The sequence below is a fragment of the Talpa occidentalis genome, unplaced genomic scaffold (assembly GCF_014898055.3).
Source record: "Talpa occidentalis isolate TD23 unplaced genomic scaffold, MPIMG_talOcc4v2.1 talOcc4.7, whole genome shotgun sequence".
In the NCBI taxonomy this organism is placed as follows: Eukaryota; Metazoa; Chordata; class Mammalia; order Eulipotyphla; family Talpidae; genus Talpa; species Talpa occidentalis.
The window spans coordinates 115,794,868-115,814,890 of NW_023605083.1; the positions used below are offsets into that span (position 1 = coordinate 115,794,868).

Here is a 20,023-nt window from a genome sequence, read left to right on the forward strand (position 1 = left end):
TACTTTTTGCTGGCTCTGCCTCTCTCAGGAGGGCTCAAGTCAGTGAGGTTGAGTACAGAAACCTGTGGACTGGAATTCAGAGATGCCAGACTATCTCTGCAGGCCTGCTGTGTGGCAACCAAGAGAGCCACTGGCTCAGAGTCATCCTTGGCTCCTTTAGTAGAGGGAGAGTAGCTTTTGCCCTCTTGGTTGTGAGAACATAGAGAAAATACGAGGTATCGGCACTATAGGTTTAAGGCAAATGGGAAATGCAAATTATTTAGAGTCTGTCATTATCTGAGAGAGCAAGGTGAGCGTGGAGTGTGGTCTGAGTGATCTGAGTGGTCCCTGACAGCAGGTCTAAAAGCACTGTCTTCTTGGCAGTGGCCACAAATTATAAGGCTATGGGCAGGGGCCTTGCTCTCCAATTTGCATTGAGTTTCAGCCCCTATTTAAATAGCTCAGCTCTCCGAACTTTTGTCAGAGGAGGGTAGATAGGTCCAGAATTACATCTATTTCAGGGATAATATTCAAATTGTTAATAAGCCCTCATTGTAACAGGCCGTGGAGGGCAGGATGAAATGTTATATTCCTTCTGGAGAGCCTACTCCTTGCTCTGAACTGTCTACTTTAAAATGGGGGGAAATACTTCCCATCCTTCCTGGTGCCAAGGCCTTTGAAATGACTGTGAATGTGCTTTGAGTAGGGAATTCAAAAATGTCATTTCCCATTTCTATTAATAGAGTAGTGTTCCACACCTTCGAAATCCGTGAAAGACAAAAACAGTCTCCATGTTCTGTATTTTTAAGTTTTAGGAAACTTCCATCTGTGGGATGCAGGGTAATTCAGAAAATCAAATAATCTGGTTAAAAAGGTATCCAGCTTGCTTGATGACCTGTCATCACAGTTTTTAATACCACTGAGCTACTTTGAACCGGAAGATCTATCCTCCGGTTCATGCATTTTCACGGGCCTCTGCCCGTAGCCCCACCTGGAAGGAGGGACCCAGCACACTTTTGCTTTTGTCTCACCTGCCTCTCTCTCCTGTCTGGGCTGCCAGATTACCAAGTTGAAGCAACAACTGCAGAGGACCAAGCTGAGCCGCGGTGGGAAAGAGAAGGAGCGGGGCTCCCCACTGCAAGGAGACCATGCTGTGCGGGGAGCTCTGAGGGTATGCTCTCCCCCCTCCAGCTGTCACTGCTTTGTCATCCTCTGTTGGGGGGAAGGTCCCTCATGCAGGCAGATCCTCTGTCCTGCTGCTGCTGAGCCCACATTGCAAGCCAAATGGCTAACTAGGTGACGTTGTAGTGCAATCTCGGACTTGCTGAGTGGCCCTGGGAGAGCCTCTTGCTATACCAAATTTCTCTCTTTTCCCCCTACACTGCCTCTACAGTAGAGGCAGAGATGCTCCTGCAAGCTCCAAAAGCACTCTCTAGACCACTTAAAGTTCTAACTGCTGGAGAAAACCGCAGTGGTGGACACAGTGCTATTAGTAACTGTCCCCACATCCTCCTTTCTTTGCTTGGTTCTACTGTGTAGACATGACCGTGACTCCCTGGTCAGTACTGATGACTTGGTGGGGCTTGGTGGGTTTCTGGGGATCAGTGATGGTTTCATTTGCCTCTTTCTCAGGCATCCCTCCCAGCTTCTCCTCAGGGTCCCCTGTCCTGAGACTCAGCCCCTGCCTGCACCGGAGCCTGGAGGGGCTTAACCAAGAGCTGGAGGAGGTGTTTGTGAAGGAGCAGGGGGAAGAGGAGCTGCTGCGGGTGAGTGGGGACCATGCCCTGGGACGATCAGTGTCCACTGAGTCTGGGTGAGAGAGATGGGGCTTGCTGTCTGGGAGCTTGTAGGCTGTGAGGGCCACAGAACAACATGCCAATACCAGCCTGTAGAGGGAACACAAATTAAGTTTATTAGACTTAACTGCACTTAGCCGTGGAACAACTGAGCTAGGTGGGGCCATTGGGGGAAACTTTATGGGGGTGAATAGAGAGAAGGAGCAGGGGTTGGCAGCGAGGAGGGTCCCCAACTGAGAGGAATGGGTTAGGCATCATTCTTTAGCCAAAGCACAGCTCACTGTTCCCTGGGTACTCATCACCTGTGCCTCGGTTCATGCCGCCTGTGGCCTTCGTCATCACGTCCCTTTCCTCCGCCTCTACCTGGGCACAGGCCTTCATCCTTCATGCCCAGTTGCCACTGTGCAGCCTTTTCCCCGCTACTCACTCATAGGCAGAATTCTTTGCTACCTTTTTTGCAGTCTGAGGCACATTTTTATACTGACACAGTACAATCAGGGAATGCCAACAGGCATGTACAATTCTAATGGACATCCTCCTCAGTTTTTTTTTTTTTTTTTTAAAGATTATTTATGCATACAAGAGCTGGAGTACAGGCCAGAGGTGTGGGGGGGTGAGAGGATTCACCAGAGACAGAGTGGGGAACATAACAGGCAAATGGACTGAAAGCATTGCTATGGGGAACAGCGAGCGGGACAGGAGAGGTCTGTCTCGCCATGTGGGTTGCTCCCTGGCTGGCCGGGAATTGAATTCATGCTGCAGAGGTTGCAGATAGCTTTCCTAGGTTGTGTCTTAACCCCTTGCGCCACCAGGGGCATCCTCCTCAGTTTATGATTGACTTGCTGGTTGATTTTTAATTTGTGTATCTGTGGGATTTTGTACCCACCCACACACATACACATTTTAGTGAGCTGTGGGTACACTTAATGATAAGGGGGAGATGGGTATTGATTCCTGATCACCCATGTCCTTGTCTGGCGTGACCTGCAGCAGTCACAGTGTCCTGCTGGCTTGCCCCTGCTCACCCCCACCCCCCATGTTACTCATCTTTGTGTTCCCAGAGCCAGGCACGCAGACAGTTCCTGCCCTCAAGAGGCTCCCTGCTGGGGGCAGCATTCCGATGAAGCCACACAAATACATGTCATCTGTAAATTGGGCTGCAGGTGTCATAAGGGGGGGAGAAGGAAGTGCTATGGAAAATGGCGACGGGCTTTCTTAGACTGGGGGTGACTTGGGAAAGTAGAACTTTAGGAAATGGTGTCTGTGTGTTAAGAGTAGAGGGCAGACGCCATGGCAAGAGCAGGGCACTCAGGTTACGGCAGCTCTGCAGGCCTGACCCACCCTTTTGCCCACAGATCCTTGAGATCCCTGATGGACACCGTGCCCCAGCTCCTCCCCAGAGTGGCAGCTGCGATCACCCCCTCCTCCTCCTGGAGCCTGGCAACCTTGCCAGCTCTCCCTCCGTGTCCCTGGCATCCCCCCAGCCTTCTGGCCAGGCCAGCCGCGAGGAGCACCGGGGAGCGGTGGAGGACCTGGCATCGGTCCTCAACGACAAAGGTAAGTGGAGGAGGCTGAGGCAGCAGAGCCAGCATGGGGTGGGGAGGGGAGGGCTGGGAGGTGCTGGTGGTAGGGATGTCCCCTGTCCCTTCTACCCCTCATCAATTTGAGACCCAGTGTTATTAATGTACTTGAATATCTTTATGAACCATCTTTCTCTCCTACACATTATACCAGTAATAAGAACCACCTTTTACATCAACTGATGTATAATTTTTAAAAACTCTGCTCCTAGACTTTTATATACGCCTCGCTGTAGTCAAAGAGGCAGTCCCTCCCAGCCCCACTCTGGGGCTGAGGTCAGGGCCCATGGTAGAAAGCCTGTGAATCTCTTCCCGTTACCAGAAACTGGTATCCAGGTGATTGGGGACAATATAAAATAAGGAAACACTGTCTCTTGCCTTGGGCCACACAGTTGGATCCCCATCAAAACCCAAGCTTTTCTCACTCCAGATCTCTCCTTTCCATGGTGCTGAGAGGATGAGTTCCGAGTCCTCCTGATAGTCATGACCCCTACCTACATTGTAAAGCACACTTGCCTACATCATCTCATTGCATTCTCACAGCAACCCGGGAGGTAGCCCGGTCAAGGGCACAATCTAACAATACACATGGGTAAATAAGAGCACAAAGTAATAAGGAATACATGTGAGATAAATACAGATAAAGTCAATATTTGCAACCTAGGCAAAGTACATTCTCTGTGTGGAAAGTGAGAGGAATTTTATCCTACAAGTGGGGTTGAGTAAAGACTGCTTCTCTGAGTCAGTACAAGAGCTCTTCCTGGAAGAAGGGATAGATTTTCACGACTGTGGAGAGGAAGAAGCTGTGGTATGTTGGCAGGCAGGGCAGTGCAGTCTTGCAAGAAGGCAGAGCGAGACCAAAGTTGGGATTCCTTTAAGTCTGAGACTTGGCATTCTAATTGCTGTCTATTTCCTGAGACTATAGAATTGGGATTAGATCTGATTTTTCCATCAGTACGGCTGTATTTTTTTACCCTGTATAACAGGATATAAATTTTGGTCAGTTGCCTCAAGGGTTTTTGAAGGGTGAGTATAAACAAACAATCCAGACTAGCATTACCGATGCCGCCCACCTTACCACCTCCACCAGCCTTGCCCCTCACACCACTGGACTTGGTCTTGCTCTGTTTGCAGCCTCCTCTCCAGGCCACCCAGCCTTTCTTGAAGACGGCAGCCCATCTCCAGTCCTTGCCTTTGCTGCCTCCCCCCGGCCCAATCACAGCTATGTCTTCAAACGCGAGCCCCCGGAAGGCTGCGAGCGAGTGCGTGTGTTTGAAGAGGCCACGTGAGTACGCCGGATGGACAGGGCAGTGGGGAGGGCCAGTGATAGGAGATTAGTCCTGTGTGGTCCCACCTGACAGGCCCTTCTTCAGTCTTGGACTCTCTCTCGTCCCTAGGTTGTTGTCAACTCTAGATTATCAGTATTGCAGTTTTTCCATGATCAAACTTGTTGACATTACCTACTCTGAGCACTTAAATCTTTGCTTATCATTATCTCCATAGAAACCTGCTCTCTGCCCACATGCCAGCCACAAGCGCAGCAGGAGCTGGAAGGGAAAGAGATCTGAAACCTAAATCCTTTGTTCCTTCTATTTTTTTTCATCCCTGGGGAAAGGTGTGAGAATCAGCTAGACCATACTCAGGGAGAGAACATCCTTGTAGCTCTCTTCAGGCAGAGATTCAAAGTGTCTCGTCCCCACAGATGTGGCAGGGGGAGCCTAAAGGTCTCCATTTGCTTCTAGAAGACCAAGTTTTCACCCTGCTGCTTCAGTGGTTCAGTTGTCACGAACTCCCAGACAGAAACATCCAGTCCTTGCAAGTAACGACTCTAGAATATTCCCAAACTAGACTGGAGAATTCAGAAGCCCGTTTTGCCTCGATTGCTTTCTATCATTCCCTCCCATTAACAGAGAGAATTGAGAGTTAACCTTTCCAAATGCTCCCTTAGCAATCACACCCTGACCTCATTTCACTGCCCCTGCCAGCTTAACAGTCACCAGATTCACACTGGGAGCTGGGGTTTCAGTGGCAGTCAGGAAGTATATGCATGGAGATGTACTAGGGAGGGATTTGGGTCCTTGGTGGCTCCATGCCTATCTCAGATGATGAGGAGAGGATGACCCATGGGTGCAGCAAAAGGACATACAGAATCCCACATAGGATTAATGAAGTAAACATTGCTTTGGGGGCTCTGCTCCCATCATCACTGTGGCCTGCTATCTCTTCAAGGCTTTGCTGATCCACGTTATAGTTTAGCTACAACTTGGAATTGCTTGTGGGACTTCAGCTATTGCTTGTTTTGATTCTTTCATAGACTGAAAAGGTCTTGAAAATATCTTCAAGTTATCTCATCTAGCTTCTTTCACCTGTCTAAACCCTTTAAATGGGCCTCATCCATCAGTTACTTTCTAGATATTCTGGTATAAAAGTCCTCAGCTCCTTTGGGCTCTCTACATTGTATCAGCTCCCCAAGTGGGAACTTCTTGTGTTTAGAGGTAGTCCTTCCGCCACATTTTCCTCTCCCTCTGTACTAACACTGTAAGATGGCCTGGATTTCCCAGTGGGGGAATCAGCCTGTTTGGAGTCCTGCTGATTGCCCTCATATCCTTTGAGTGTTCTCTGGTGTCCTCTGGGTCACTTTCCTTCCACATGGCTTTCACACACCGAGAGCATTTCCTCTCCTGCCCAGTGTCCGCCCCTCCATCAAGTCCACCTGGGAACTCCTGGAGATGGTGGACTATGCTGGGCCCCCAGGTCTTCCCAGACACACCCAGCTTATGGGCCTTTACCCCCTCCTACCCCTTCTTTCACCCCTCACCTGTGACCCCTCTACTGGTTTACATCGTGTTTTGGGAGTAGAGGGCTCCCCTTCCCACCTTCATGAGATAAGCCTTTTTGTACACGTAAAATACTATTGCACACTTACTGGGCTACAGTGTAGTGTGAACATAGTTTTTAATGCACTGGGAAACAAAGAATTCCCATCACTTGCTTTTTTGTAATATTCTCTATATGGCCGTGATCTGGGAAGCAAGCCACACTCTCTGAGGTGTGCCTGTGCTTTGAGAACTAGATAGTTGATGGAACCACTGGCAACACTGGCTGCCACACATCTTCCACACATTGATCTTCTCACCTGGAATCCTTATAACCAGCAGATTCCCTGGGCTGGAAGCATGGCCACACACTCCTCTTACCTTCAAGATTCCTTACTCTAGAACTCTCTGACCTAACCTCCTTTATCCTTCCATTTCCCCTACATGACTGGAAGGGCATGGATGATTCTTTCCACATGAAGGTGAGACCTGTTAGCCAAGACCACATGACGACTTAGGGTCTGGTTCTGTAAGGTCTGGCTGCGTCTCTCATAATTGTTCTTTTCCTCCCAGCAAGGGTTTTGAAAAATCACAGTTTTCAAATAAGCTCACGAATTAGATTCTTGAGGTCAGATTCTTGACATCAGTAGATTGCAAAGGGGCCTGATTTTGCCGCTCCCCCTCCTCCGCCCCAAAGACATTTGGCAATGTTAGGAGACAATGTCATGACCTGGGGGGGAGGCGGGGAGGTTTTAGGCAAGTAGAGGGTAGGGACTAGGATGCTTTTAACCAGCCTACAAAGCACGGGACAGCCCTACAACCAGAACTTACCCTTCTCAAAATGTTAACAGTACTGAGATTGAGAAACCCTGCTTTTGATTATAGTCTGCCACAGTCTCTCTGCCTTCAGCAAGTAGTCTGTCCCCATTGTTCACTGATAAAATCCCTCAAGAGTCCCTGGTTCTCCTCTTCTAGAATCACATTCTCAGAAAGTTCTCCTTCCTGTCTAGCTCCAGTATCTCCTGTTTCTAGCCAAAGTAGATTTCCTACCGTTTAGCCATCTGAAAAATGGGAAGCTGAGAGTCCTAAGACTGTCGTGAGCATATTTGCACATTGTTGCTCACTAACCAGTCATTTTGCTATCAAGCTCCCATCCCGTTTGAGCACAGACCCAGCACTCATGTTCCTCCGATGCTGTGACAGTGCTCATCCCTTCTCATTTGCTGTTTCTCACTTCTCTGTGTGTGTATGTACACTTGTATGTCTGTGTGTCTCTCTCTGTCCTCCAGGTCTCCAGGCCCTGACTTGGCTTTCCTGACTTCCTGTCCTGACAAGAACAAAGTTCATTTCAACCCGACCGGCTCGGCCTTCTGCCCCGTCAGCTTGATGAAGCCTCTCTTCCCCAGCATGGGCTTCATCTTCCGTAACTGCCCCTCAAGCCCAGGGTCCCCCCTGCCCCCCACCAGCCCCAGGCCACCACCTCGGAAGGATCCAGAAGCTTCCAAGGCCTCCTCCCTGCCATTTGAGCCGTGGCAGCGCACCCCACCCTCAGAAGAGCCCGTGCTTTTCCAGAGCTCCCTGGTGGTCTGAGGGCCCCACCCCCACCACTTTCCCGTGGAGAGCAGTGCCTTGGTGGCAGGCCCCTCCCTAGTTCCCCTGAGGTGGGGACGAAGGAGCCCTTCCTTCTCGGCCTTCGAGCACTTTCATTTATCGTGTCAAAGCTCTAGGTCCTCTTTCTGATGGACACTAGCCCCTCTGACTGAGGGAACCTGCCTTTTCCACTAGCAGCTGGGCAGCTCACAAGTCACACCTGTGTTCTTGCCACCTTTCTCACTTGGTGGAAAACACACCCAGAAGGTCCTGGGTCCCCTGCCCCTGGGTCTGAGTCCAAAGGACTGTACATGGGGCTCTTGTCCTTGTCATGGAGCAAGTTGGCCACGATCGAAGGAGAGGGAATACCACCGATTCCCTTCCCTCTCCTCCACAGACACAGAAGAGGAGACCGGAAGATAGATACCCCCATCCTCCCAACCCCCGCCCCCCCAACCTCCCCCTGATTGGAGGACCTGACCAAAGCAGCCCGAAAGGGCCATAACACTTGACCAATCCAGCTGCTGGCAGAGGGGGGAACCAAGCGTTTTCCCAAGTGGCATTTTCATCTCGCTTTCACCCTGACAAAGATTGTCTTAAGCAGCAGCCCAGCCTGCTCAGCCCCAGGTGGGTGATGGGGAAGAGGGAGAGCTGGCATTCCTCCAGGTGGCAAGTGGTGACTCTGCACCCTCCACCTGCCCCAGGACTGGGTTGGATTAGAAAAATGCCTATTTTCTTGTATCGATGTAGAAACTCTATTTTCTCCCAAAGACACTATTTTTGCAGCTATTTGAAGTTTGTATATTTTCCGTATTGCAGAGCTTACACAAAATTGAAGAATGTTAATGTTCCAGTTTTCTTATCCTGTGTTTAGAGGTTTTTGTTTTTTTTTTTTTTTTTTTTTTGCAGATCTTGGTGTTAATAAACTAAATAAATAAGTATTCCCAACAGCTTGAAGTTCCGTTAAATATTTTTGGAAGGAGGGAGCGGAATGGAGATGTATTGATCCCTTAGTCCTTGTTTTCAAGAGGGGCCTTTACTTACCCATGTAATGATGTGGATGTGGGTGCTGTACAGGTGGACACAGGGTCCTTGTCCTCAGCCCACCAGGCTTGGACTCCTTACATAGATATTTAAACAGCAGATCCAAGTAAAGGATGTCTGTGATAAAGAAGGGGTGTGTATCCTGGGGGTGTGTGGATGAAGAGACACTGGGGAAGTCATCCATTCTTGGGTGAATTTGGGAAAACTTCCTAAGGAGGATGAGTTCATAGAGGAAGTGAGGTGCCAAGGGGAGAGGGTTTGACATTGTGGGTACTTTTTATATCAGCAAGGGGCACAAGACCAGGGAAGGGCATCCAGGTTGCATCAGTTTTAGGGAAGCTTTACCTTTTTTTTGAGTATTCTTTCATCTCAGTGAATACCCATGACACAGAGGGTAGAAAAAACTTCCTGTTCTTTTGCAGCCCGTCTGCTTTTTAGTGCTGTGTCTGTAACGTTCGTGGCCTTTTTTTTTTTTTTTGTAAATTGGTGCTTTGCAACTTACAAAACATTTGCATAAAAGACAGTATAGTATCCCCACTGTGTTTGTGAAAAGTTGACTACCCCCATGGCATTCACAATACAATGTTATTTGTCATAATATCTCAAGACAAACTCCTAAATCAGACTGTCCCAGATTACTACTCATTGGCTAGGTAAGCATTAGATACCCTGTTAATGTTTACATAAATGTCATTGAAATATCAATAAGAGAAAGGTAGTAAATCTCACTGTGCTAATGAGGGAATGACAGAAAGACTGAATAAGTTGCCCCAAAAGATACAATGTGGGGAAACTAAGGCTGGGAACCAGGTCATTGAATCCAGCGCCTGTGATTTTTACACACTCATAGTGCACTCATATTCCCATTATATTCAAATAGGAAACCTGACTCAGAGTTTGAAAGCTTTGAAGTCCCAGCTAGTAAAGAGGAAGAGCTGGGACTGGAACCCTGGTCTGTTACCTGAGCTGGTCTCCCTGTCCTGGAACCAGAGGCTGATTCAGTGGAGAAAGCCACTGGACAAGAGAACAAATATGGGGGTGACCCCCACCAATATAAAGGAAACAGGACTGGGAGCAGACCCTATTTCTCTTACCCCTCCCCCAAAAGATGTTTGGCCAATCCCCAAAGCCTCAGTGAGTCAGGCCTGGAGTGATGGGTGTGGTGCTGCCCCGAGTTTCCTTCCTTTGCCTTCGGCTGTGCCAAAGGAGCCAGAGAGGAGACTAAACCTCTACCCAGATAGCTACTTGTTATTGTTGGGGGCAGGGGCGAAGGAGGAGAGGCTAGGAGAGTGGGGGGCGGGGAGGGGTTTGGGGAGGGTAGAAGAAAGATCTGGGGCTAGTCACCCCAGCTTTGGTGCCAGCAGGTGGAGGAGGCCCAACACTTGGATAAGGGAAGGGTCGAACCAGGAGCTCAATGGGAAAGAACCTGGAGGTCAGTGGAGTGTCTGCCCTATTGTTGGTGAGTTGTAAGACCCTGAAGAAAACTCACTTCAGTAAGCTTCTATTTCCACCTTCAGGATGTGAGGAAATAAGATCAGAGTTGAGAGAGTAATGACTAATAATATCTAAAATTGCACAGCACATTTTACAGTTTATAAAACACTTTTACAAACCTCAGCTCATTTGATCCTCAAAAAAATCGAGAGGTGACAAGGTGGTTATTGCTAATTATCCCTACTTTACAGACTGGGAAAAACTTTTGGCTAGAAATTTAGGTGTCACGCATCGGTTGCCCTGCTTTTAAGTGACAGAGCTGGAACAAAGGCCCTGACCTAGCAAAGGTTGACTGTGTCGTCCACGAGAACTTAGTGATGGGGCCCTAGGAGAATGACGCTCTCAAAATTTCTTGAATCCTCTTCTGACACACGGGGTAGAGTCGCTGACTCTGGGCAGCAACTAGGGGGCGCTGAGATTCTCCATAAATATTGAGGAGCGTTAGGACCCAGAAAAGTATGACCGCCCACCGGGAAAAAAACTATTCCATTTGCCCAGCCAGTCGCACCGCCTCCTTCCCGCCCACCTGTCAGTCTTCGTACAGCACAGCCAATAGACATCTTCCACATCTTTATACGTCATCATTCCACGCCTGCATATATTTTAGGACACCCCATCGAGTTCCTGGTCGCAGTTGTCTTCAGAATTGCCTGATCGCAAAGTTTAGATGGCAACGCATTAACTTAGGAAAACTGGATCCCCTGGCCACCAGGGATAAAACCAAAGTCCTAGGACAGTTTTCCTTTCCTTGGAAACGCTTGATGGGGTCTGAGGCGATCCCCCTGGGTGTCCATGAGCTGGCAGTTATGGCTGTGGCCTTTGGGTCCTGCTGGGTGGCGGTCGCATGCAGCTCCTATGAGGCCCGTGTCGCCAGTCGGCGATGTCCGACTGGAGTTGTCGCCGCCGCCGCTGCCACTGCCGGCCGTGAGCGGGTCTCTGGTCAGGTCGTCCGGGCGTCTCATGGCCGCGAGCAGCCCCCTGGTGTCCGACCGGCTGCGCCTGCCGCTCTGTTTTATCGGCGTCTTTGTCTGCTATTTCTACTATGGAATACTGCAGGAAAAGATGTGAGCGAATCCCCGCTGCTGGAACCCAGAAATTCCCCCCAGCCGGCGGCCCGATTCGCGGACCTCCTGCCCTGGCCCACTGGTCCCAACCCCCCGCCCCCACCCCTCCCTCCAAGTACCCCGACGCCTTTGCCGCTGAGACTGAGCCTTCCAAGATTCCTATAGAACGGAAGTTGGTCTCTGGATTCTCGGGACCTGGTTATTTTCATTCCCTTTGTTGCTTTCCCCCCTGTTGGTTCTGAGGGCCTGGGTTTCACAGACTGAGTTTTCCTTGCTGCCTTCTCTTTGAAACTTCCATGTGGTCGTAGACAGCTGATTCGTTCGCCCTCGGCCCTCTCTAGCCCACATACATTATCATGCTGCCTGGGGTACCTTGTTTCACCGTCTGATTTTCCATGGTTCCTCTAGCACCGTCCTTTATGGATATTTTCGTTCTGGGCTCGTAGCAGGCTGGAATGTCTACTTTTTAGATTCAGTAAAATCAGCCCACTTTGTAGATGAGCCTCTAGAGTCAAGATACTTTGAAATCTTTCAGTGACTCTGACATGCAAGATGAAACTGAGTGAAATTTACCGATTCCTCTTCTCTCATTCTTAGAACAAGAGGAAAGTATGGGGAGGGAGCCAAGCAGGAGACGTTCACTTTTGCCTTAACTTTGGTCTTCATTCAATGTGTGATCAATGCTGTGTTTGCCAAGATCTGTGAGTACCTAGCTAGTAACCTGTTGTGTGCCACCCCCCCCACCCACACACACTTTATGTCCCATTTATGTCCTCTAATGTCCTGGGTATTAGACAATGATCCAACATCAATGTCTTACTTTCAAGAACCCCACTCCCTTTAACACTTAACTCCATCTATAAAGCTAATGGTTTTGGAACTGGGTAAGTCTTCATTTCCTTACCTTGGCCAACTTCTGAGTTAGAAATGGGTTCTGTGTTCCAGGCCACACTGAGAATACTTAATTTTTTTTCTTTGTCCCCTTGATTTTCCTTCATGTGTCAGTTTCAAGCATGTTTTGAGCATTCTCTTTGTTCCTTGGGTGCCAGTAGCAGACTATCTAGTCCCTTAAACTGACTGAGACCACCACTTCTGCCCTACATTGGTTTGTTCTAGGTTTAGGTGGAAGTAGAGAATTGAATAATCTTCAGAGATTTCCCAATCCAGGAAGACAGAAAGAACTTGTGTTTCTGTTCTTACTTGATAGACAAGTACCTTTCATATAGCTTCAGCGTCTGCTTAGTGATCCATTCTAGACCCACTGGATTTCTCCTGTATATTTGTGTGTGTGTGCTTTTTGTTTTTTTTTTTTGTCTTCTCCCAGTGATCCAGTTTTTTGACACTGCCAGGGTGGATCGCACTCGGAGCTGGCTCTATGCTGCCTGTTCTATATCCTATCTGGGTGCCATGGTCTCCAGCAATTCAGCACTACAGTTTGTCAACTACCCAACTCAGGTGAAATCTCAGGGTGGGATGAGGGTTGGCTCAGAGTTGCTTGAAAAGAACTAAGGATTCTTCCCTCAGGTCTGTGACTTAGATAAAAAGTGTGTCTGACAGATTCAGAGTGTAAAGAGCCATCCATCTGAGGCTTGGTGGTGGTTGGTTGACCATGATAGGGCTGCTTCCAGAGGCTGCAGTCTCTCGTGCAGGCCCACACTTACTCATCTTAACATAACACCTAATACAGTACTTTACATATCACAGATCCTCAGAAATTATTTGCTGAATTTAATTTCAGGTCCTTGGTAAATCCTGCAAGCCAATCCCAGGTAAGCCGAAGAAGATGGATTCCATCTTCCACCCTCATTCTTCCCGTAGTAAGCTCTCTCCTCTTCTAGTACTCTGTATCCCTCCAGGCTTCATCATCCCTTCATAGCTGTCTCCAAGGATTTCCCTCCATCCTTTCTCCCTGTCCACCCTGTCACCTGTATCACTTCCTGTGGTGTTAGGTGTGCAGCCCTTACTGGGAGCTAGAGGCTGACCTAGTCTGTCACACGGTCAGTCATTTGGTGTCCCATGTACTTAACATTGTCATTAGCTACCCTAAATGCCATTTTTATTGTTACTCTCTCAACCTCTCACTTTCCCTCACTGTCCCCACCCTTACCCTGTTCCCTCCTGGACCTTTCACCTTTGCTCCCTACCTTTCCCTGCCTTATACTCTTGTCAACCCTGTTACTCAATCGTTTTTATCTCCATGCCAGCCTTGCACCTTCCTCTTATCCTCTCTGGAGCTTCCACTTCAAAATTCTTTTCTCTCATGATTCTTTTTCTTGGCTCCTAGGAGGAGGAGAGTTCTGGGCTCATCCGTGCCTATGGGTGCCTGACTTTTCTATTTTGTTTCTTCCCTGTAGTCATGCTTCTTGGAGTGACCCTGTTAAAGAAGAAGTATCCAATGGCCAAGTACATGTGTGTGTTGCTAATTGTGGCTGGAGTGGCCCTTTTTATGTACAAGCCCAAGAAAGTAGCAGGGATGGAAGAACACACAGTTGGCTATGGAGAGCTGCTTCTGGTACGCAATTCTGCTGGGAACGGCAGCCTTTTCCAGTAATCTTAGCAAGGCACATCCCAACCTAGGCAGGCGGCACCGATGTATGTGTTAAGGAAGGTTGAGATTTTCCTTGTCCTCCACTTCTAAGTTTTGTCTCTTGCTCAGCCCATGTCTCTGCTAAAGCCGTAGTGGGGAGCCTGAGATATTTAACTACGGCTCATCTCTCCCTCTGGGGGAGCGATGACTCCAAGGCCTGTGTGTAAATGCTGGTGTGAGGACGCAAAGATCTGAAGGCAAAGAGGGAAGGAGCTTTGTGTCTTTAACTGGAAACAGTTAAAAATAATGCTGTAGAAGCTATTCCTTACTGTGTATTTGGCCCTGTTTCAATCATTTCACATGTTAATTGATGAATTTTTGTAATAATAACCTCATAACATAGATGGATTACCATTTTACAAGTAAGGAAATAGAGAAGTTTCAGTGACTTGTTCATGATAAAATGACTGTTAGGTGGCAGTATTTGTGGCTAACTTTGCCCAGGCATTGTGACTACAGAATCCAGACTCTGGAACATTATACAAGCTACAAACTGAGAGGCTAAGGGGCTGGGACTAGATTTCCTCTCTCCAACTTTATTAGCAGAATCCATGTGCTCGCCACAACCTGTTCTAGACCATGCCTCCCCACCACCAGGCTTCATTGGAAATGATAGGCTTTCTGCCCTACTCTGATCATATTCTGACTGTGTTGCTCAGTCTGTCATTCCAGTGCCTGGGGCGAGTAGGGATATAGCATGGTCTCACCATACCCCACCTCACCCCCACGATCAAGTGGCAACATTTTGTTCTGAGGATGCAGTCTTAGTATCCTGTCTTGCTTAAGGCAATGACTTTCTGAGGAATCTCAGAAAGGTGAGAGTCCTTTGACATGGGTGTCCTGTCGGCCTTCCCGTGTCACGCTGCACCTTTTCTTTCCCAGCTATTGTCTCTGACCCTGGATGGACTGACCGGTGTTTCCCAGGACCACATGCGGGCTCATTATCAAACAGGTTCCAACCACATGATGTTGAACATCAATCTTTGGTCAACATTGCTGCTGGGAGCTGGTAAGGATCAGTTCTGCTGTTCTTTCCAGGTCTCACCAGAGGGCACACTGCCCTCATACAATTGATCCGTAGCTCATCTGCCAGTGGCTAACTGCCCAGGCCAAAGAGCTGCCTCAGTTCTAAAATGCCCTGTGGCCAAACCCATGGGAAACCTTCCTGGAGAAACTTTAAGCAGCATTCTGTGCCTTGTGCTCATTTCTCACACAATCAGATAGACATGAGCCAGGCATCATGGCAGGACACATAGTAGTAGAACCTGGGAACCAGGGCTGCCCTGGGAACTTGCCCTCTTGTGAGGGAGATGAATATAGTTCATATGTGGTGGGCATTGAATATAGTTCAAGCATGAATGCGTCTGCTTGAAGTCAGAGCTTCTTAGCCTTTTCCAAATCTGCACACCTGTAGAAAGTTGTGTTTGCTCAGCACACTGGGTTAATGGTGAAGGCTGCTGATGGCTGGAGGCGACTATTGCTGGGGCTGCCTCAAGCTGAGGGTGTTTGGAGCTTCGCAACATCTGAAGATCTCTGCTTTCAATCACTTTGCTAGAAACAGCTCATTAACTTCCAAGCCTTTCTTGAAAAACCCTTTAGTTTCTCTAATCAGAAAATGGGAGAAGGTGCCTAAAGGGACAACACAAACTCACTCCATGTTTTCCCACACCCCACCCTCCATCGGAGGACTCTGGTAGCCCATGTGTGTGCGTGGTATGAGCATACAAGATGCCCCTTTCATCTTTTCACATTTCTCCTTAGGAATCTTGTTCACTGGGGAACTCTGGGAGTTCTTGAGCTTTGCTGAAAGATACCCGACCATCATCTATAACATCCTGCTCTTTGGCCTGACCAGTGCTCTGGGTCAGGTGAGTGCTTTGAGTGGCTTGCTTCCCTAAGGGAGACTGGGCTGATGGGGAGAAAGGCTTGCACGATTAGCCCTGGTGTCCTGTTTGTGGCTTTAGGCCTTGTGGCTGATAGCTAGAAACCAGCCTGATCCCACCTCTCTGCCCTTCTTTCTCTAGAGCTTCATCTTCATGACCGTTGTGTATTTTGGTCCTCTGACCTGCTCCATCATCACCACAACTCGAAAATTCTTCACCATTTTGGCCTCTGTGATCCTCTTCGCCAACCCCATCAGCTCCATGCAGTGGGTGGGCACTGTGCTTGTGTTCTTGGGTAAGTGCCCCCCAGAGCATGCGTTTCTGGACCACACAGAAGGACAGTGACAGACCCCTTTTTTTCCTAAACCTGTATATTTATGAAATTTAGTTATTTTATTTTATTTTTTTTAAAGATTTATTTTATTTATTTATACAAGCACTGGGTACAGTCAGAAGCACGGGAAGGTGAGAGAATTCACCAGAGCCAGAGCGGGGAACAGAACAGGCAGACAGACGAAGTACACTGCTGAGGGGAGCAGCGGGCAGCAGGAGAGGTCGGCGCACCATGTGGGACCCTCACCTGGTGGCCGGGGATCAAGAGGTGCTGCAGAGGCTGTGGGCAGCTTTGCAGCCCCGCACTCAACTGCTGCACCACCAGGGGAGACCCGAAATTTAGTTATTTTAGAGTTTCCTTTCTTTCCTAAGAGAAAAGGGAGCATTACCTCTGATCCAGCCTTCCTAAAGAGCCTTTCATTTTAGTGGTCTTCCAGTGACTCGAATTTCCCCTGACACTGAGCACGATAAAATCGTCATACTCACCCCCTGCTGGTTTATACCACAGCACACAAGCTGAGAGAACTCACTCAGAAGCTTTGACTCTTAAGTTTCAGTCTTGCTATGGCTTTTATATATAGATGTTTTATATATAGATGTATGTACATACATGATGCTATTCTGTCTGGGGGTCATTGGGGGGAGTTATGTAAAATCAGTATTTGGAGACTAATTTTATTTAAAGTCCCAATTTTGGAGAACCCAGGCTGACCTCCTCCTCCCAGTCACGGTTAGAATTAATTCCCCCTCCTCACCAATAAAACTATTCTGATTTTCTCCTTTTCCATAGGTCTTGGTCTCGATGCCAAGTTTGGGAAAGGAGCCAAGAAGACATCCCACTAGGAAGAGAGAGAGACTACCTCCACTGCAAGAACTTAAGTTATTATCTCGAGCAGTGATCTCTCGTGGGGAAATGGACACAATAGGAATAAGGAACTGGGTTCCAGTCTGTTTTGTTTTTGTCTTTTTTTTTTTTTAGACAATGAAATCACATATTCTTAAAAAATCACTTGGATTTTAACAAGACAGAGTTGGCAGTTTCTGTTCTTGATGACCTGAAGCATAGTACAGAGAAAGAAAGAAGGAAGAAACTGAGTTTGGTGTTCATTGCCCAAGCTGCTCCCTCTCGGGTGTGGTTAGCCTGGTGGGGTGGCTGATTCCCCAAGAGCCTAAGCAAAATAGGAAGGAATTATAATTGGTTGAATAGTTGTGCTTGTGACCTCTGTTCCCCCTGGTGAGGGTCTGAATATGCCAAGACAGCCAGAGAATGGAAAAATTACTTTCTCCCTTAAAGTTTTGATGGACAGTTATTTCCTTCAAAAGTGTGTTCTCTCCACAAGAAGCTTTTAAGGTTGGGGAAAAGTAAGCCCAGAACCTTAGCATCTGCCTCCCCTTTATCTAAAACGCCAAGATCAGAGCTGAGACCTAGTTTGTATGTCATGAACAGCTTTGGAGGGTCTCGTTCCCTCCCTCTTTCTTTGAATTTGTTCCCATTCCACCTGGTCCTCTCCTGGGGAGGCTGGATTAATCCTTTCTGTCCCCTGCCCCCTTCAGCTGCTAAAGCATGGCAGTTCTTTGTCATCCTGGCTGTGCCAAGGTGTCACTACGCCAGCTTCTGCCTGTTGAAAGGGATGCTGGTGGCTGAGTCCGGGCACAGAGCCGCTGTCAAGTTTTCTAGTGGCAATGGGGGGAGAAGGCGGAGCATGGAGCAGGGCCACCTGCCCGCTGCTGCCTTCAGAATTGGAAATCGCAATCCTCCAAGGACCAAACTTTACACATGAAAGTGCATTTCTACCAGCTGCAACTTTCACTCCATCTGTTCAGCAGCCCCAGCCCCTTGGCTCTCCAGATGGGAACCCAGCCTCCTTCCTGCACGGCTGCCTCGCCACCCTCCACCCAGCCTTTCAAACCCTACCTCACTTGCACTCATCTTACTCTCTAGGGGCTTGGGTGTCAGTGCAACTCTGCTCCCAAAGGTTCCCTCTTATTTTGAACTCCTTGAGAGAGGAGGTTTTAAGTACATCTGACTGAACTTCCTTTCTCCTCTTGTTTTTCATCCTGAAGGTTGCATGAATTAGATCTTTCCCTATTAGGCCAGTAGTTCTCCCAAACTGTCTCCTTGGTTCGGTGGTCACAACATGTCCCCAGGGCCAGGGGCCTACAAGCAATCCTTGTCTGGGCCTGTTTTAACGAGACATTTTCCCAGACCAGACCAATCCCCTCCACCTCTACCCCTTGCCTTTCCCAACTCACTCTCAGACATGGGCACCTAGAACAACACAGGATTTCAACAGCCCTGCATGCCTCTTGCCTAATGCTGGAGAAATAGCTTATAGCACAAGCCTGTCCTGACAACAGTGGGCTAGGAGCCCAGTCCTGGAATATTCATTTGGTGCCCTATCCATTCATCCAACACCTACTTCCTTTTGTGTGGCATGTACTGTGAACCTGCTGGGAGTTCAAAGTTGAGTAGGACCAGTCTTTACCCTTTAGGGGGTTCCCAGTCTGATGGGGAGATGGCAAACAAATCCTTGCATCTCAGAAATGCAGGGATAACAAAGGAAGGTGTCTGGGCAAGGTGAGGCTTGAACTGAAGAGTGTGGGAAGATGAAAGGAGGAGGAAATGAAGCTTTGGCTCCACTGCCAAGTGAGAAATGGGACTTTAAACTGCCTGACTTCCCCCCATGCTCCTGCCAGTTTAAGTGTAAGTGCAGGGCCAGGCGGGTGGCTCTGCAGTGAGGCATCGTTCAGCTTCCCTGCAAAATTTTTGAAAATGTGTCAGTTGCCAGTTTGTTCAGGGTGGCATCCTTACCAACAAGATCACAGGAACCGAGAGTGCCAAGTTAGACTAAAGTCAGCAACACTCTTGTTAGGGTATAATAGGGCTGATAAATGTGAAATACCAGACAAGTTCAAACGAAAGTATTGTTGATCTCTAACCCTGGGCGGCCTGATGCCTCAGGTTTCTAAAGATCAAAGTACTTTGATCTGTAGTTAATTCTCAGCTATGTGTTAAAGGGAGGGAACAAGCACACGGTTTTCCAAACACTGTGTTTTTAGTTTGGGTTGTATTGTACTTAACGTCTATTTTTGTTCAAACCGTCAGGTTCATCTCTTTTGCTGTCTCTGCACAGCCTTGTGGTAAAGTGGTTTTTCCGTTTCCTGTACACCTCTTAGCCTAGGGCATGGGGAGTGACCCACAAATGTGATTTTTGGGTAAAAACAGAGGGAGATCTATTCTGGAATTAAACTTTAAAAGAAAGCAAATTATACATGGTTTTTCAAAAGGCTTAAGGGGGTCGGAATTAAAAAGTCATTTGGGTCATCTTTGAAGGGAGGTATTTAGGAATAGATGTGCTTTGTCACAGCCCTTTAACACCCTTGTGGAGAAGACTGAGCAAACACCTGTACTTTCAGTAGTGAGAAACACATTGGGGAAGATTGGGTGACCTGTGGTAGATGCCTGGATCAGTCCCTGAGAGAGTAACTAGAACTTCAGACTGCTGAGTTCTAGTCGTGTCTTGGACCTGCACCCTCTGAGGGTGAGAAGCAAAACCCCTCAGGAGGCTCATTGCTCTGCCGTCTGGTCCCACTTGTCAGTGGAACAGCCTGAGTTTTATATGAGTAGTGCTGGTCACTCCCCAGATGCCCTGGCAGAGAAATTGTCCTGCCTCCCTACGGCATCATGCAGCCCTTCCCACTGAAAACGCACCAGCTGTCTTAAGGAATAGCAAGCTCATATTTATTTTAGCTCATTTCCCCAAGCTCTATAGTTCATGACACTCTGTCCTTTTGATACTCCTGGGGAGAGCGAGTCTCCCCACATTTGGAATAGTGCGTCTGAAACCCACCAGAGT

General features: G+C 48.3%; 2 protein-coding genes across 3 annotated transcripts in view; both read left to right on the plus strand.

The window, feature by feature from the left end:
- FAM117A (family with sequence similarity 117 member A) overlaps positions 1-8,722 on the plus strand; it is a 45,425-nt gene extending 36,703 nt beyond the window's left edge. Inside the window, exons 4-8 of the mRNA XM_037493785.2 lie at positions 1,040-1,154; positions 1,612-1,745; positions 3,131-3,332; positions 4,490-4,640; positions 7,461-8,722. Coding sequence (XP_037349682.1) covers positions 1,040-1,154; positions 1,612-1,745; positions 3,131-3,332; positions 4,490-4,640; positions 7,461-7,761 — 903 coding nt within the window. The 3' untranslated portion in view covers positions 7,762-8,722. The remainder of the gene's footprint in view (positions 1-1,039; positions 1,155-1,611; positions 1,746-3,130; positions 3,333-4,489; positions 4,641-7,460) is intronic.
- Positions 8,723-10,937: 2,215 nt separating this feature from the next.
- Positions 10,938-17,121, plus strand: SLC35B1 (solute carrier family 35 member B1). Of its 2 annotated transcripts, none has more exons than XM_037493419.2 (9): positions 10,938-11,363; positions 11,961-12,064; positions 12,713-12,818; positions 13,102-13,132; positions 13,718-13,875; positions 14,833-14,959; positions 15,712-15,818; positions 15,975-16,128; positions 16,957-17,121. In XM_037493419.2, the coding sequence occupies exons 1-9, from the start codon at positions 11,061-11,063 to the stop codon at positions 17,007-17,009; spliced, it is 1,143 nt and encodes a 380-aa protein (XP_037349316.1). In that variant the 5' UTR covers positions 10,938-11,060; the 3' UTR covers positions 17,010-17,121. The 2 variants fall into 2 exon arrangements, with proteins under 2 accessions (XP_037349316.1, XP_037349318.1); XM_037493421.2 differs by having other exon boundaries at positions 11,154-11,363; positions 12,688-12,818.
- Positions 17,122-20,023: the final 2,902 nt, after the last annotated feature.

What these genes read in the sequence shown, in the direction of transcription:
- SLC35B1 (XM_037493419.2), top strand. Translation starts at nt 11,061, where the DNA reads ATGGGGTCTGAGGCGATCCCCCTGGGTGTCCATGAGCTGGCAGTTATG. An exon ending in TGCTGTGTTTGCCAAGATCT is followed by an intron (nt 12,065 to 12,712) that starts GTGAGTACCTAG and finishes TGACACTGCCAG; the next exon opens with GGTGGATCGCACTCGGAGCT. An exon ending in AACATTGCTGCTGGGAGCTG is followed by an intron (nt 14,960 to 15,711) that starts GTAAGGATCAGT and finishes ATTTCTCCTTAG; the next exon opens with GAATCTTGTTCACTGGGGAA.